Genomic DNA, 17,596 nt, shown 5'->3' on the forward strand with positions numbered 1-17,596 from the left:
GTCAGTGTGACAGTCAAGTCAGGATCTACACGAATTCGTCTTCGGGAATGAACGTTGAAAAGATGTGGTCCGTGTGCTCACCTAATGCAGTGGTCCACACAGGCTTCACGGAGCTGGACACGCGGCATTTGGTTGGTTGGAAATCTTCTTGGCGGTGAGCGTGAGAAGTCGACCTAGAACTGGAACTGCAGGGCGCTCGAACCACTGGAACTGGGCATCTTCCTACACTCATCCAGAACTATTCCCGGGGACCGTCCATTTCCGAAGACACCATCACCCATCACGCCCTCACAGCAGGAGTAGTCCTGGACATGGTGTGGGCCATTGCCAGGTCCTTTAGTTGCGGAAGGATAACACGTGAGTTGGTTGAGCTTGCCAATTGGTTTTCAAAAACTATATCCACGACATCACTCTCCCCGTCGGGTCAACTCTCCCAATTTCCTGCAACAAAAAAAAAAAAAAAAAAAAAAAAAAAAAACGCTCCCCGGACCTGCATTAGGCGGTTGCCTAAAGTTCGCCATGTCTGTTGACTAATGCCGCCTTTGACAGCTAGGGTCGTATCTCTCGGCTAGGTGGTAGAGGTAGACAGGAAGCTAAACTCCACCATTCTCACTCAACCAATATGGCTCGTCTCCAAGACCACATGCGAGCCATCGTCCGCCTTTCGGTAGATGCATCCAGTCGGACCGACGCACGTGTTGTGGACTACCGATTCAAAATAGTCGAGAATGTCGAGAACGTCGACGCGTATAAAAGCAGTGACATCACCTCCGGATAGGGACATGGAGAGCACCTAGGAATCCAACAACGAACCATTCTTTCTACGTCGTCTTCTACAACAATGAGGTTCAGCGACCTACTCGTGGCTGCGGCCACGGCGAACGCCTACACCATGAACTCCCAGGTCCGTCTTGCCTACCACGGCGATAACGGCATGATGGTCAGCTGGAACACCTTCGATGTCGTCAAGAACCCTTCTGTCCAGTGGGGCCTCTCGCGGGACCGTCTGGACAAGATTGCGACGTCCGACGTCTCCGTCACGTATCCCACTTCGCAGACCTACAACAACCACGTGCTGATCAGCGGCCTCCGCCCCGATACGACTTACTTCTACAAGCCGTTGCAGCTCATGAACAGCACGACCGACGTCTTCAACTTTACGACGAGCCGTGAGGCTGGTGACAACACCCCCTTCTCGGTCGCCGTCGTCGTCGACCTCGGTACCATGGGTAGCAAGGGCCTGACCACATCTGCGGGCACTGGCGTGGCGAGCACCAACATTCTTCAGCCAGGAGAGAAGAACACCATCGACTCGCTGGAAGCCAACATCGACAACTTCGACTTCCTCTGGCATGCCGGCGACATTGCCTACGCCGACTACTGGCTCAAGGAAGAGATCCATGGATTCCTACCCAACACAACCATTCAGGGAGGCGCCGCCGTGTACGAGTCCATCCTGAACGAGTTCTACGACGAAATGATGCCCATCACCGCCCGCAAGCCCTACATGGTGGGCCCCGGCAATCACGAGGCCAACTGTGACAATGCTGGCACCACGGACAAGGTGCACAACATCACGTACGACAGCAGTATCTGCATGATGGGCCAGACCAACTTCACCGGCTTCAAGAACCACTTCCGCATGCCTAGCGACGTCTCCGGCGGCACCGGTAACTTCTGGTACAGTTTCGACCACGGCATGGTGCACTTCATCCAGCTCGATACCGAGACCGACCTGGGCCATGGTTTCATCGGCCCCGACCAGACTGGCGGATCTGAGGGTTTCACCGGTGTTGACCCGGTCAATGCGACCATGAACGCGCAGTCTAACTGGCTGGAAGCCGATCTGGCGGCCGTTGACCGCTCCAAGACTCCGTGGGTCGTTGTGGCCGGCCACCGCGCCTTTTATCTCAGCAACACCGGTGATACCTGCCCGACGTGCAAGGACGTCTTCGAGCCGTTGCTGCTCAAGTACAACGTTGACCTGGTGCTGTCGGGCCATTCGCACATCTACGAGCGCCTCGCACCAATCGCCGACGGCAAGATTGACCCCAACGAGCTGGAGAATCCCTCCTCCCCCTGGTACATCACCAACGGTGCCGCTGGCCACTACGACGGCCTCGACTCCCTCGATAGCCCCCGCCAGCCCTACAGCCGCTTCGGCCTTGACACGTCCAACGCCACCTACGGCTGGAGCCGCCTGACCTTCCACAACTGCACTCACTTGACTCACGACTTTGTCGCCAGCAACAACGACACCGTCCTTGACTCCGCCACTCTGTTCAAGGCCCGTACTTGCGACCAAGATCGCAGGCGCCACTGAGTCCGTCACTCCTGTCACTGCTAGTGACTGCGAAAAGACCTCAACCACTCTGGCTGGTCGCTGCCTTGAAAGTTCTGTGAAGCTCGGGATGTGGCACTCTGTAGTAGGTACGAGAGGAGCAGGACCCGCACGCAAGAGGGTCAACCCTTTGTATGAGTGTCTTGGAAACGTGGATACGTGTAATATGAGTCCAATAGATGAAAATCCTTCAAGTTAATGCACTTTTACTTTACCTCTCGCAGTCGACTTACGTGATGTTCGTGGCCGACGATTTTGTCCTCAGTCACCTCCAACACCTTCTGATTCACAACGGGCGAAAGCTGCCGCGTGCGTGCAGTGGTCTTCTCGTCATGGTACTAAGCATTGTCATGGAGACGAGCCACTAGGTCTTAGCGCGACTAACATCAAACGATTTCAGCGGTTTCGAGTGCAAGAAACCAACACCGTTTGTGATATCAATCCATGTTGATGGCCATTCTGGCCCGGACAACGATGGAGATCCTGAGTCCGTCGACGTACCCGGCTTCATGCCTGCCGCCCGCGATGATGTTGGCCGTTCTTGTGGTGCACGTGCCTTGTCCGTAGACCGTACTGGACGAAGATGTTCGTCACGTCGGCTCCCCGCCTCCCAAGGAGCATATACTCTCCATCAAGACAGAAGTCATCTTGACGATCCTCCTTCTGTGCACTCTGTGAGTTTCCTCGTCAATCACCCATATCGTCTTGTCGTCTGCCATTCTGCCAATCTCGCAACCTACCTCCAGGTATGTGTGTTACCCTCCTTGAGCCCCTCAGACTGAGGGCCTCTTGCAGGCCAAGCCGAGCCCGTGCATCAGGCTCGTACGGTATCTCGACCGGCAATGATATTGTTGGCTGTTTTGTTCGTCCTTGTGACGTATGAGTACTTTGACAGCACGCTGAAGGGCTCGCCACTGAGGCACGAGAGTCTGATCGAAGCTCTCCGCATGTGTTGCCTTGGAGGACCTTGCTTCTTAGAACAATCGTTTCCATAGGCAGGTATCGCGTTAGCTCCAAGATCTTGTATATGAGTTGCTTTACTATAATGATGTGGTTCTGTCGACCTACAACATATACCAACAATGGCAGAAAGGCAAGATACCTAGTTGTTGTGGGACGATAAGATTATGGATTGGTTGCGAAGGACCCCGGCAAGTCCACTCAGTGTTCTGAGATGCCCAGTTTGGCGATGAGTGTTCGGGCAAGTCAATTTCGTCCATTGTTTGCGCAGCACACCATCTTGATGTATTTGACTGGATGGGAGCGGGAGGCCCAGCCAGCTGAATACAAACATGTAGCCAACCGCCCAAGTGCAAACTTCCTCAGCCAACCAAGCACGGTCAAATCCCTCTATGCTGAAAGCATCTTCCAATACATGAGCAAATTGATCATATCAACTCAAACCATGCACACGTCATCTGAGATGGTGAGGGGTAGGTAGTGACGTGAACATTCGCTTGGTTGAGCCAAACATGAATGCATTCTCAATCCGCAGTTAGATTATGACTCTCGTCTCGTGTATATAAACCCTACCCTAGGCATCGAATGAGTTCACTTCTCTCACTCTCATCCTCTTTTTCTTCTTCTTCAGTCAACGAGTTCACTACTACTCTTGTAACTTCCACTCAGTCCACTTTGACACCTTCAAACAACACACGAGCATCATCTTTCCAACCTCAGCTGCTTGATATACAGCTCCATCGACCAAAATGCCCAAAAGCGAGATGACAAAGTCCGATTCTTCGCGAATCCAGTCTTCACAGGTCAGTCATATACACCAATAATGTTCAATAATTTCCAGTCAAGTCTAACAAAATGGTAACAGGCCAAGGGCGGCGGTGATATGAGCTCTGGGGGCTTCGCAGCTCGTGCCCAGTCGGCCGGAGACAGATGGTCTTCTTCGCAGACATCCGGAGGCTCGGGTTTCTCTAGCGGCACCTCGGGTTCCAACCAGTCCAGCACTGGATCTGGTGCCTCTTCGGGAGCCAAGAAGTAAAGTCAACTATGAGGTTCTAGGCGGACTTGGACTCGACCATTAAGTTAGGGTAGGAACGAAGGCACAGTGTCCAAGCTTTGTCCAAATGAGTTGAGATGGAATAGGTTAGGGACACCTGTCCATTGGGCAGGAGCGTACCTGGGCGTACTGGGTCATCTATGTATTTAGTTAGACCCGGGATATGCAGATCATTGTTCACAGATGTTAAACTGGAGTTTGAAGCAGATGAAGGCTCGCTTATCTATCTACTAACGTCATGTTCCGTTTGAATTAATTCCATGCCTCAATGACTTGGCACAACACCATCTCAAGAGTAGGTAACCATGCTATCAAGTACTCACACGGGATCGAGCAGTAGGAAAAGTCCAGCACTTCTATCTAATAAACCGATTGCTCTTGCATAGGCCGGTCACTCCTACGTCTTAGCGAAGCAGTCCTGGGTGAAGGTGTTTTGGTCCCCCTTATTCGAGTGCAAGGGTTAGGACTACCAATAGCAGTACCAAACAAGCTGAAGGTGAGCTTCGACGAGCACCACCCACCATTGCATTGCTTCCTTCTTTTTCAGTGTTTCTTTGGCGTACCTTCCATTTGTGTGGTCAGTGAAAGAAACGGAAGCTGTAACGCGGATGCTGACGCGTATCAATCACCTCAAGCAGTTGAAGACTTGTGTCGAGCTCGGTAAGCGGTTACCTTGGTGAATAAATGGGACCTTCTTGAAAAGTTGAATGATGGCCCCATTGTATCAACCACACGTACGTGCCACAATGATCATCGAATACCTCTAAGTTGGAACGCCTCTTTTCATCTACCAACATCACGTTTGCAACAGATGCGGACGAGCAGACTTCAAGGTCTGGGACCAACGATCCGGCTCACAACTCCCAGAAAAACCAAGTACAGGCCTCATTGCTGGCTGTGCAGTTGCTGAATGTGTCATTTTGCTGGCTATGTGCGGACGTTCGTTTGCCTACAAGAGGCGAGGTCAAAGAAGTGACTACTTTCTTAAGAAGCCTGAGTGGCCAGTCAAAAGCGGAAGAGTCACACGAGCTGCCAATCCAGGCGCCTCCATTTGAAGCCTACCTCTATGTCCCGCCCACTGGAATCGCAAACGGACACCATTACTTCGAACTAGATGCTTCGGAAGGTGAAGATAGTGAACACAGTATTGCTGTGGGAGCAAGAACGCCTGGTCGTTGAGCAGAGTTGAGTGCTTTGGGCTTGAGATCCTGGGTCGTCGGAATCTGGGAGCTTGGAAAGGGCTGGGTCGACCATTGTGCGTTTCGTGCCCTCGCTTACCAATCTATAACTAGACGTGCTTTGTTAGCGATACTTCAAGCTCGGCGTTATGATGTTATCTCCACCAATGCCTTCCTCACCAAACCTTTCATCGCGACGTTACTGTCTGGTCCTAATCATGAGATACCCTTGTCCATGTCACCGCAAAGATCAGCTTTTCCTTGTGTGATACCACCATCCCATTCCCATCCTTCAACCTCAAGCTCACGTTCTGTCGCCGTATCGCTCCTCACCATGCAATCCCTTGTTCTCACTGGTCTCCTCACGTCGTACCCAACCGCCAACGTCGCACTTAGTGCTTACCCAAGCTCCCCAAGGATCCCAAGTTCTCGTCCTTGCCACTTGCCCGCTAGGTGATGTGAAAGATAGTACGGACATTCTTTGGATATGTAAGTTCTGATGTGAGTGTGACCGGACAATTTAACACACCACCTCCCTGCCTGCCGATTGCCGAAGCTGCTGCTTAGGGCTTACTCCCCCAACCCCGGCCGACTCGCTCACACTAGAGATCAGCAGCTTACTACGAGCTGATTGGTCCAGCTGGCGCCAACGTTGCACAGCTTCAGCTCCATCAAAGGTCCGTTTGATGGCATCGCCAACCTTGGCGCAGCATTTGGGGGCCCTTTTTGGCTGCTTTAATAGCAATCCAGACCGGAGTAGGAAGCCTTCTGGTCGAGAGAGCTTGGAAGAACCGTGCAGACCAGACGGGTGCAAACATTGCCGATTGACATGTTGTAAGAATGGTAAGGTAACGGTGGCTGGAGATGTGGATGTACGGTAAAGATGCTACCTAACCCAGGGTCGAAAATGACCCCCTGGTTGATAATGGTCATATCGAACCATGTGCCCTCTTTTAGTTCGCTGGTGGATGGCAGAAAGCGGACAGGGAACAAGAATGTCTCCACCATCTGCCACTTCCTCTTGGTTTTCAACTTCTCTTTTTCCTCTGAACTTTCTCTCCTGGGTTCATCCTGGGTGACGGACCTTTGTCGTGAACCGTTCCACGGTCAATAGTTCACGATACGTGTGAGAGCCGCGTCCGACGTCACCATGATGTTTCTGTCAACGGTCCTCCCGCTGCGGCAGACATTGACACTTTTGTCCCTTGTTGCTTCACTTCAATGGCCCCTTCCTGTCAATGGGCAAAACGCCGATACGCCTTCCGATTCGAACTTCATTCGGCGTGGTTATGAGCGTGGTAAGTTTCCCCTTCGTGATACCGCTTCCTCCTCCAGCTCCCTCCCTTTCCAGGCATTTCTTCATTTCATTCCCTTCTCTCACAACTAACGAGGTACCTACCTCTTTTCCCATTAACAGCAGCGGTCATCGGCTCCCACCTCTACCTCTCCGGCGGCGAAATCTCCCAATATGGAACTGGCGAGAACGCCCTTCCGCCCGACGACCACCCTGCCACTGGCATCTCCTCCGTCTTATCAATTGACCTCTCCACCTCGTGGGACACCCGCAATGCCCCCTTTCAATCCCATACCTTTCCCGATGGCGACCGACCTCCTGTTTTTAACAACCACGCTCTCTGGCCCTGGAAATCTTCAGATGGTAAAGATCAAGGGTTTTACATCTACGGTGGCCAAGTATCGTGGAAAGAAACGGTTAAGGATGTGAGGAAGGACCGCGGAATTTGGAAGTTTACTGTCGATGGGCAAGGCGGGGGAGCGTGGACGGTTGAACAGGCCAGTAATCCGGAGGTTTTGCGAGGGTTGAATCTGACGGCGAGTATGGCTTATGCGGCGGGAGGTGGGAGGGGGTGGTCGATCGGGGGAATCATGACGCCTGGCACCGATCCGGATGCGAACATCACGTCAGGCCCGGGACTGAGGATTCCGGGAATGGTGGAGTATGACTTTGCGACGGAAACGTGGACCAATTATACCGAGGTCGGGTTTCTCCCGAAAGGTCGGGCGTTGGAGGATGGAAGGGCGCACTTCGTTGATGGACTTGGGGAGGACGGGAAAAACGGAGTGGTCATGATGTTTGGAGGAGGGATCTTCATCCTGGACGTGACGCGAAAGGGCGACTCGCGGGGGATCACCCGCCCGGATCTCCTCCTTGACTTCAACAACATGACCTTCTTTGACGCACAAACGAAGAAGTGGTACTCGCAGACAACAACAGGCACACCGCCAACTTCCAGAATGGGCCATTGCGTCGCGGGCGTTCGAAGCCAAGCCGGTACCCACGAGATGTTCGTTTCTCTTCCTGTTCACAAGGCTTTTGCTGAATCCAACAGTGCTGACATCTAACCAACAGCTTCGTCTACGGCGGCGCTGATGCAGGGTTCACCGAGTCCTACGATGACCTATACGTTCTTTCCCTTCCAGGATTTGTTTGGTTCCGTGTCGACGACCGTTCAAACGGCGTTCATTCTCACGGAACTTGCGCTGTGGTAGGCAACCGTCAACTGTTGGTGATAGGTGGGCAGAACGAGAAGGATGGATGGCCGGCAATCTGGCAAAGTAAGGATCCGTTACCGCTCGGACTGGGTGTCTTCGATATGACAACCATGACTTGGAAAAACAATGGAAGCTATGATGCGGAGGCTGCCGAGTACAGACCGGCCGAAGTGATTGAGAAGTGGTACAAAGATGGGTGAGTGATCTTTTCGTTTCGGGTCGGTATAAATGCCATGCTGATCGGTTTCAGGGGTCTTGACAAAGTCCAGTGGGACTCGGATGATGTAAAGAAGATGTTCCTGGCGACGCCTGTGAACTTTACGAATTTGGATAAGCCAAGTTCATCAGACAAACCATCATCCGGCGGCGGCGGCAGTGGTTCCTCGGATGGTGACACTGATAAAAGCAAGGGCGAGTCCAGCAAGTCGAAGACCGGACCTATCGTAGGGGGTATCGTGGGGGGTTGCGTCGTCGTGCTGGGAGTCATCGGTGGTTGGTTGTTTTGGAGAAGGAGGAACAAGAAAAAGAACTCCGCAGGAGCGTTATCATCGGCTGAACTTCCCGTCCAAGAGCCGTCACTCCCACCACCACCACCACAAGGCTTCTATGAACCCTACGGACATCAGAAGGAGCTTCCGGTCCATTCGGCAGCAACAGAGGTATACACCCCGCCCACCGAACTCTCAAGTCACGCTTATCGGTGGGAACTGGACCCCGACGCGAGACCAAACGAGTTGCATGGGGATGCAGGACCGAGGGCACAAGAACTTCCATGGGAGGGAAGGCCACAAGATCTGAGCGCATACAGATGATAGACGTAGACCTCGAGTTCGGGGTGTACATAGACCGAACGAAGGATCAAGAAAGCACATACACTACTTACCCACTTCCCGAGTTCCGATCCTGGACGGGAGTGCCTGGGAATCCCCGCACGGTGCATCCCGCAATGTCACATCTTGGCAGCGTCGTCGATCGCGCAGTGCGTCCGTTGGTGTGACAGCTCAGTCCGGCTAAATTGCCCCGCGGTCTGCGTTTTACCCGGACTTCTTCCATCCTTCCACCCCACCTGGGGGGTCTTGGAGAGGTGACATCAACCGAAGGGCATGACAAATATGAGCGTATAAGAAGACACCCGTCCCCTTCTGCAAGCTCTGGGTAAGCTCTTCAAAGTTACAGCCTGGTGACCATCTTCGACTGTCGACAATCAGCAGCAACTTGAACATCGCCCACAATGCCCCTTGTCAAAAACCCCATCCTCCCCGGCTTCAATCCAGACCCCTCCGTCCTCCGTGTCGGACAGGATTACTACATTGCCACCTCAACCTTTGAATGGTACCCAGGTATACAAATCCACCACTCGACGGATCTCGCCAACTGGACGCTCCTCACGCGCCCGCTCAACCGCAAGTCCCAACTTGACATGCGTGGCGACCCGGACTCGTGCGGTGTCTGGGCCCCCTGCCTTTCACATGACGGCGACAAGTTCTGGCTTGTGTACACAGACGTCAAGAGGAAGGATGGCAGCTTCAAAGACGCACACAACTATATCGTCTGGGCGGACAAGATTGATGGGGAATGGTCCGATCCGGTATACGTCAACAGCTCTGGTTTCGACCCGAGTCTGTTTCATGACCCGGATAGCGGCAAGAAGTACTTTGTGAATATGCTGTGGGATCACAGGCGGAGGCCGCTTCTGTTCGCAGGGATTGCGGTCCAAGAGTGGGATGCTAAGACGAAGAAACTCGTCGGAGAAAGGATGAACGTTTACCAGGGCACAGAGCTGGCACTGGCCGAGGCACCCCATGTGTATAAACGTAATGGATGGTATTACTTGCTGATTGCGGAGGGCGGGACTGGGTATGAGCACGCTTGTACGCTGGCGAGGAGCAAGGATATCTGGGGACCGTATGAGACGCATCCGGAGAAGCACGTGTTGACGAGTAAGGACCATCCGAGAGCCGCGCTGCAGAGGGCCGGACATGGCGACATCGTGGAGACGCAGGATGGGAGAACGTATTTGGTTCATTTGACGGGACGGCCGACGACGCAGCTCAGGAGGTGTGTGTTGGGACGTGAGACGGCAATCCAGGAGTGTTATTGGAAGGACGATTGGCTGTATGTCAAGAATGGACCGGTGCCAAGTCTCTGGGTGGACTTGCTGGGGGAGAGGGATGAGAGCAAGTACTGGGAGGAGAAGAGGTATACCTTCAAGGATGGGTTGCACAAGGATTTCCAGTGGCTGAGAACGCCGGAAACGGAGCGCATCTTCAACGTCAAGGACGGCAAGTTGACGCTGATCGGTCGGGAAGCCATTGGCAGTTGGTTCGAGCAGGCATTGGTGGCCAGGAGACAGGAGCACTTCAGCTACGATGCCGAGACCGTCATTGACTTTTCCCCGACCGACGAGAGGCAGTTTGCTGGTTTGACTGCGTACTACTGCCGGTACAACTTCTTCTACTTGACCGTCACAGCTCACTCGGATGGCCAGCGAGAATTGCTCATCATGTCGTCTGAAGCGTCATGGCCGATTGGAAACCTCAACACCCCATACGTTCCATACGTCCAGATCCCGAACGAGGGTAAGGTGAAGCTTGCTTTGACGATCCGGGGCAATCAGTTGCAGTTTTATTATGCGGTATTGGGTAGCGGTGGCGAAGAGCTGAAGAAGATTGGACCCGTGTTTGATGCCAGCATTGTTTCGGATGAGTGTGGTGGACATCAGCAGCATGGCAGCTTTACGGGTGCCTTTGTCGGGGTGGCTGCCTCTGACCTGAACGGGCTGGCGGCGGAGGCCAAGTTTGACTATTTGCTGTACAAGCCCGTGAAGAACCAGCAGGATGCCTATGTTAGAGACAATGAATAAGTCCAAAGGATGGAGGGAGAAAATAGGGGTGCAAAGAGCTAGAGTTGAATGATGTCGATGTCCAGGATAATGGTTGTTCGAGTAGAGAGCTGCCTCCTGCTAAATCCGCGAAGTTGACTTGGCCGTTTCGCTCTGTTGTGCCGAAGCTAAGGTCCTGGCATCCTCCTTTTAGATCCGAGAGAGTTATTGACTGTCGATGGCGTCATCCACTACTTCCTTTCCTAGCGGCCAAGTGTCGAAAGCCGGCACGAGAGGCTTAAGCCAGACTTTGGCTTGCAAACGAAAGCCGGGTTGGAACTCGCTGTCCACCAGGAGCGTGACCGCCCTGTCCTCCACGCCTTCGGATGCTACACCGGACGTGCCCTACCACGCCGGCTCAACAAATCCCAGCGTAATCAACGCCTGCCCTCCATAGTACAGTACCCAAACGGCTCTCTGCATCCAGTCCCTATACCCTTCTGTCTCAGGCACCAAGAACTTGTCCGCCGCAAGGATCGAGTCCGACGCCGTGAACATTGCGGCCCCCACAATCACCCTTCCATTCTCCAATGTGAGCGCTGTCAGGTCCACCACACAAATGGTAAGCGAGTACACCAACACCGGTACTCTCAGCGCATTGCCAACCTTGGGCATCAACGTGGCGATCATGACAGGGACCAGAACCACCAATCCACCAGCCATTGCGGTGCGCCATCCCCCCTCTGATAGACCTTGAAAACCAGCAGCATGTTGCTGCTGCAGAAACAACAAGATGTAAAGGACACGAGCCACCAAGAAGCTGGACAGACCACAAAGGAAGGCTAGGTCGCCATCCCAAGCAAGGAAGGCATCGCCGAGGGCGCTGAGGGCTAGAGCGCCAGTAAGGAATTGGGGGCCGCCGAGAAGGTGAGAGAGGTAGAAGAGCAAGGCGGTGGAAGAGGTCTTGACGAGCGTGCGCGAGTACGAGGGGCTGGATCGGACTTGAAAGAGGTAGAGGACGGCGGAGGCGAAGGAGACGGCTAGGACGGTTTTGTCCAGAGATGCGTCTGTATCGGACGACATGGTGGTAACGGCGTTGTCTGGAAGCAGGCTTACCTATGAGGGGTAGGAGTTGGATTGGATTCGTGTGTGGACTTGAAGTGTTCGATCTGATAACCGCGATTGGTGACTGTTTACTTTGGCATCGTCGTCTTCATCGTGGACATTGCGGGGTATGTTTTGTTCCTTTTTCTTTCTTCTTTCTCGTCCGAGGTTGACGATTCGTCCCACGTGAAAATTCCAAACATTGGGCTGGACATGGTCTTCGGCATGGAGTCCCTGGTCTCGGCTACACAAGTCAGCAAAGTGGATGAACTTGGAGTGGGGAGGTTGGGGAATTGGGGAATACGTGGGATAGTACGTGGGATACGTGGGGAGACGTGGGAGGGAGCATTGGGGGTCGTGGGGAGAGCGACCATGTGCAACCACCCCCACTGAGCAACCACACTGGACGTTGTGATGATGGTGACCATGGTGTTGTGATTATTCCACCCTCCATACCTCTATCCTTCCTTGTTGTTTCCCCCGCGGACCGGTACTAGCCACCTTCCCCGCAATCCATCTCGTTTTCTATCGGGCCTTTCCATGTCGCGTTGATTGATCGATTTCGTTGCGGGATGGGAACTTGTTTAGACTGCGGGGTACCCCATCATCCCCAGACTCGTTGTTCACGGTGGGCTGGATTCGCGTGGTTGGTTGGGATCAAGGGAAGTCGGCTAAAGGGGAATCAAGGATGGCCTAGCTGCGGAGAACACCTTTCAAGGACAAGACGGGAGGGAGTACGTGATAGAAATAAAGCCAACATAAGGTACATTGTCAATGTGGTCAATGATGGGTCCGTTCGTGATGTCGCCATTCGCCAAACAGTAATTGTGTTGGAGGAAGGACCTAAGAAGGCAGCTTGAAGGGAAGCGGAATTGGAAAAGACGCCGCTTTGCCTGCCCCATTTGGTTGCCCGCATTATGCCGTGTCGGCAGCGGCAATCAACGGCAGTACTGTAAGGTATTGTACAGGTGATGGCAGTGCTGTAAATGCAGCGCAATGATGCCCGTACCCCCATCTTGCCCGCTTCCAATAAAATGTTCAACACACTCGCCCGTCATGTTCCCGTCCCGCCGTGACATCTATGATGGCACAACCCCGATCGCCATGTTCGTCCGACGATGCCTCCTATCATCTAGCACTAGAGCTAGCTGCCGTTGATCCCAGGCCAAGAGAGACCGCCATATCCTGCCCGTCGCCTTGATTGGGTTTCCCTCGTGGAGCATCCCCATTCTTCCCCATCTTCCGCGATCCATGATCCATGGTCGGCGACCGGCGCTGATCCCCAGTTTCCCCAGTCTCCCCAGACCTTTAGCACCAGAACGGAATACGGCCCAGCATTAGCGTACATCATGGTGGACTTTCCCCGTGCCTCGATGGGAACATAAAGAGGAGCCGGTCCAGCCCTTCGTGTTCCCACCTGGGTTCACTCCGTCCTTCATCCCCAGACAGGAAGGTAGCCGGCCATCTACCACCTAGTTGACCACACCCTACCCGATTCGCTTCGACCTTAGGTTGCCAGTCCAGTCAATTGTGCAACCATGGCAGACGGCGGAGTCGGAGTCCTCGCCCACAAGGCTTCGGGCGACCTTGAAGACATAGAAGACGGGCCCCAGGTGACCGAGACCGAGAACCAGCGCGTCACTCTAACAGAGGAAGATGTGAGGCTTTCTTGCATCCATCCGACCACTCCTCAAACCCAAAGAAAACCCCTGCTAACATGCCCTGCCATTCATCCAGAACCGCCGCATCCTCCGCAAAACAGACCTGACCATTCTCCCCATCCTCGCTTGGGTCTACTTCCTCCAAATCCTCGACAAGACCGTGCTCGGCTACGGCGCCATCTTCGGCCTGCGCGAAGACGCCCACCTCCAAGGCAACCAGTACAGTCTGATTGGGTCCATTGCCCCCATCGCCCAGCTAGCATGGCAGCCTTTTTCCTCGATTCTGATCATCAAGGTCCCGCATCGCATCCTGATGTCCGTTCTCGTTCTCGGCTGGGGCATCGCCCAATGTCTGACGCCCCTGTGCAAGACCTTTTCTGCCCTGCTGGCTGTTCGCTTCTTCTTGGGCCTGTTCGAGGCCGGTTGTTTGCCGCTGTTCTCCGTCATCACGGCGCATTGGTACCGGAGGAGCGAGCAGCCCGTCAGAGTGGCGGGGTGGTACGGCACCAATGGTCTGGCAACCATCTTTGCGGCGGCGCTGTCGTTTGGTTTGGCCAAGATCCATAGCCACGTGTTGGCGTCGTGGCAGATTATCTTTTTGTTCACGGGGCTGATGACGGTTGTTACGGTGCCCTTCATTTACTGGAAGCTGGATAACAACGTCCATTCGGCAAGGTTTTTGACTGCGGAGGAGAAGCTAAAGGCCATTGAGCGGTTGAGGGCCAACAACAACGGCACCAGCGATGGCGAGGCGCACAAGTTCAAGTGGGCCCAGGTTGGAGAGGTTTTCTTGGATATCAAAACATACCTCTTCATTGCCATGTCTTTGGCAAATAACCTCGGCGCACAGGTGGTCAACACCTTTGGTCCGTTGATTCTGAGCGGCCTAGGATTCGACAACCACAAGACCACGCTGCTCAACATCCCCTTCGGCGCCGTCCAGTACGTTGTCATTCTCGGCGTCGCCTGGACGAGTGTGAAGTTGCGGTCGGGCAAGGGTTTTGCCCTCTTGATTATTCTCCTCCCCATCCTGGCGGGCATCTCTATGCTCTATGTCCTTCCCCGTGACAAGTCGCACATTGCGCCCCTGCTGGTGGGCTACTACTTCCTCGCCTTCATCTTTGGCTGCAACACGCTGGTGGTCTCGTGGATTCTCGCGAACACTGCGGGATCGACCAAGAGCAGTATCATGATGTCGCTGTTCAACGCTGCTTCTTCGGCGGGCAACATCATTGGCCCCTTGTTGTTCGACACGGCCGATGCCCCTGCTTACACGCCCGGGCTAAAGGCCACGCTGGGAGTGTACAGCATGATGGCGGCGGTTGTGCTGCTGCAGCTGGGCAACTTGGTATTGCTGAACAAGATGCAGGAGAAGAAGCGCGTGGCGAATGGCAAGCCGGCCAAGCTGCATGATGCTTCGATGGATAAGAAGTTCAATGCGGCGGGTGCCGCCCAAGCCCAAGAAGGCGACATTGGAAGTCGGGCGTTCTTGGACCTGACGGATCGTCAGAACGACGAGTTCATTTATGTATATTAGTCTTTTTTTGGCCTGCTTTCTCCCATTGTGCTTGCAACTGTATTAGTGGTAGCCGAACCGGCATTTAATCAGAGCTCATCCACTTCAAACTTGACCAGCAGTGTACATGCCGTCTCCCTCCCCCTTAGATCCAACATCCGCACGAACCTCCACTGCCCCTTGACGCCCTCCACATACAACAGCCTAACGCTGGCCACACACAGCACCGGGTTGCTGGAGAAGGAATCATCGCTCTTGATGAACATCCTCAAGAAAACCAACTCATCGTCTTCATACTCGTCCCACTCCAGCGTCTCATCCCACACTGGATCCGTCACCAGACTGTTCTCCTCCTCTTTACTTGCTGCCCCCGTCAATCCCCCAATCAGCAGCGCACTAAGCTTATGCTTCCTGAACACATCCGTCTTCTTTTTGGTCTGCTGCATCTCCCCAAACGGCACGCCCGGATGTAGCAGCGTGCAAGTCAGGTACGGTTTAAGTTCCTTATCCGTATCTCTGCCGCTAGGGATGGGAACATCCGACGCGCCCGCCACCACCAACCTCAATCGTTTCCTACGTCTCGTCCTCGCCACTTGCTCCCGAAACTCTTTTTCCGCTAGTCCCACCATTGCCGCGTTAGACCGCAACCAAGAAGGTTTAAGCACGTACCCCCCTGTTCCAGCGAACATGGCTTCGTTGATTTGCATGCTTGCGTCGAAGGTCTGCCAGTTTAAAGCACATACTTGTGCGCCTAAACCCCAGAAGGGCAAAGGTTTGAGGTTCTTGGAAGAGATGCGCGTGCCCTTGGGGAATACCCGCATCAAGTGGCGGGCGTTGTGCTTGGCTATGCTGGCGCCGTTGCCAGAAGACAAAAGGGCGTTGAGGCCGGATTCAGATACGTTGATGAGGTGGTGGTGCGGGCCGTCTTTGGAGGGTAGGAGGTCGGAAGAGGTGAACCAGCTGTTGTCGGGCGGTTTGACGGATTGGCCGTAGACGCCCAACTCGGCGAGGGAGGGGATGATGAGTTTGGCTTCGGGAGTATCTTTTTTGGCTTGTTTTCTTTGTTTCCTTTCTTTTTGCTCGACTTCGTCTTCCGAGCTAGAATCGGAGGAGGAATCAGACGAGGCTTCGTTGATCAGATGATGCTCCACGATGACCACAATCTTGGACCCCAAGTCGCGGAGACGAACATGTTGGTCTTGCTCAATGTGCGACTCGGTTTCTACCGGCTTATCCAACAAGTGCCTCCCCCATACCTCCTTCATGATTCGCACCAGCGCCTCCTGCCCTTGAGCGCCGCAGTGGTTTTCGAGCGAAATCAACACGGGCGCACCGCCGCCGCCGCCGGATTCTTCCTCTTCCTCTACGACTTGCAGGATGATCTTGCATACTTCGCGGAAGGGAATGTTGGAGACCAAGGTGTAGCCGTGCGTGACTTTGGGTTCGTCCAGGTTGTCGGGGTTGTCCCAGACGTCAATCTCTACGCATCTTGAGCCGGCTTGGAGGGTGTGTCGGTAGGGGTCGGTGGAGGATTCGCCAAAGAGTTGGTGCGCGCACAGGTAGGTGTTGTGACTGCTTGAAACGAAGTACTCGGGTAGGGGGTAGTCCCTGTTGATTACCTCGCGTGGGACGGCAATATGGGGCTTGGCAAGCAAGTCGGCGACGGTTTCGCCCGGACTCAAAAGATGGTTCCTGGCAATGAAGGACTGCAAAGCGGGGGAGACGCGGAGCTGCGGGCCGTGCTTGCATGTGGAATGGCCGCCGCCGGCGTGGGCGTCAAACGGGATGATGTCGCCTGCTTCTTCATCGTCGATTGGTTGCGTGCGTCGACGGGAGCCGAGAGTGAGCCTGCTGCGGACCGAAGAGGTGAGGTCGGTGACGGTCCCGGTGACTTGAGGAGGGAGGTTCTCTTTGGCGAATTCGCCGAGGCCGGCTAGGGTGTGTTTGAGTTGGTTCATGTTAGGTATGTACCGTCTGCCCTCCTACTAACGAGTGAGAAAAGGGAAACGATGGAAGAGAGACTTGGACTGAAGGGAAAAGAGAGCCTTTATGACCCCACGTGTTTGGTTCAATGTCGATGGGATGGATGGATGACCCACGGGGATCAATGTCTAGTTGCACCTCAGTGGGTGTTGGACCCGCCTAAGATGGGCTGAAACGCGGGACCAGCAGCACTAGGTGGTGGGGTCAACGGGCTCGCGGCCGCTCGGCGCTAAGAGCCAAGCAGCCGGAACTGGGGAGCATCATGCCGGCGAGTCCGTGATCATCGTATTCAGCTTGATCCTTCAGAGAGCATGTGATGTCTGTGGGATCTGGTTATGGGGGGCCTGACTGTGCCGTTTTACCCAGGCAGCCACCGTCCAATATTGGCAACGAAGGTGAGGTTGGATGGGATCACGGTCTGGGCGCCCAGAACATCACGTCTCGGCACGGCAAGTGGGTGTGTTGAC

General features: G+C 54.2%; 7 protein-coding genes across 7 annotated transcripts; 5 read left to right on the forward strand and 2 right to left on the reverse strand.

Annotated features, from left to right (window-relative positions):
• Positions 1-1,198: 1,198 nt before the first annotated feature.
• B0T23DRAFT_390995 (Metallo-dependent phosphatase-like protein) lies at positions 1,199-2,722 on the forward strand. Its single transcript, XM_062837909.1, has one exon. The coding sequence runs from the start codon at positions 1,226-1,228 to the stop codon at positions 2,321-2,323; it is 1,098 nt and encodes a 365-aa protein (XP_062687836.1). The 5' UTR covers positions 1,199-1,225; the 3' UTR covers positions 2,324-2,722.
• Positions 2,723-3,904: 1,182 nt separating this feature from the next.
• B0T23DRAFT_457482 (uncharacterized protein) lies at positions 3,905-4,619 on the forward strand. Its single transcript, XM_062841285.1, has 2 exons — positions 3,905-4,104; positions 4,167-4,619. Exons 1-2 carry the CDS (start codon positions 4,051-4,053, stop codon positions 4,335-4,337), a joined length of 225 nt encoding a protein of 74 aa, XP_062687837.1. The 5' UTR covers positions 3,905-4,050; the 3' UTR covers positions 4,338-4,619.
• A 2,064-nt stretch (positions 4,620-6,683) lies between these two features.
• Positions 6,684-9,186, forward strand: B0T23DRAFT_436998 (uncharacterized protein; the record flags this gene model as incomplete). The annotated part of the gene is made up of 4 exons (XM_062840601.1): positions 6,684-6,831; positions 6,951-7,836; positions 7,902-8,240; positions 8,295-9,186. 4 exons carry the CDS (start codon positions 6,684-6,686, stop codon positions 8,854-8,856), a joined length of 1,935 nt encoding a protein of 644 aa, XP_062687838.1. The 3' UTR covers positions 8,857-9,186.
• On the forward strand, positions 9,067-11,089 carry B0T23DRAFT_54921 (glycosyl hydrolases family 43-domain-containing protein). Its single transcript, XM_062841434.1, has one exon. The coding sequence runs from the start codon at positions 9,276-9,278 to the stop codon at positions 10,905-10,907; it is 1,632 nt and encodes a 543-aa protein (XP_062687839.1). The 5' UTR covers positions 9,067-9,275; the 3' UTR covers positions 10,908-11,089.
• B0T23DRAFT_54808 (YhhN-like protein) lies at positions 11,089-12,193 on the reverse strand. The gene has a single exon (XM_062841431.1). The coding sequence runs from the start codon at positions 11,946-11,948 to the stop codon at positions 11,271-11,273; it is 678 nt and encodes a 225-aa protein (XP_062687840.1). The 5' UTR covers positions 11,949-12,193; the 3' UTR covers positions 11,089-11,270.
• A 1,053-nt stretch (positions 12,194-13,246) lies between these two features.
• Positions 13,247-15,201, forward strand: B0T23DRAFT_54813 (major facilitator superfamily domain-containing protein). The gene is made up of 2 exons (XM_062841432.1): positions 13,247-13,627; positions 13,707-15,201. Exons 1-2 carry the CDS (start codon positions 13,508-13,510, stop codon positions 15,165-15,167), a joined length of 1,581 nt encoding a protein of 526 aa, XP_062687841.1. The 5' UTR covers positions 13,247-13,507; the 3' UTR covers positions 15,168-15,201.
• Positions 15,202-17,278, reverse strand: B0T23DRAFT_54805 (PLC-like phosphodiesterase). Its single transcript, XM_062841430.1, has one exon. It carries the CDS (start codon positions 17,102-17,104, stop codon positions 15,236-15,238), a length of 1,869 nt encoding a protein of 622 aa, XP_062687842.1. The 5' UTR covers positions 17,105-17,278; the 3' UTR covers positions 15,202-15,235.
• Between the last annotated feature and the right edge of the window lie 318 nt (positions 17,279-17,596).

The sequence above is a fragment of the Neurospora hispaniola genome, assembly GCF_033458365.1.
Source record: "Neurospora hispaniola strain FGSC 10403 chromosome Unknown B0T23scaffold_13, whole genome shotgun sequence".
Lineage (NCBI taxonomy): Eukaryota > Fungi > Ascomycota > Sordariomycetes > Sordariales > Sordariaceae > Neurospora > Neurospora hispaniola.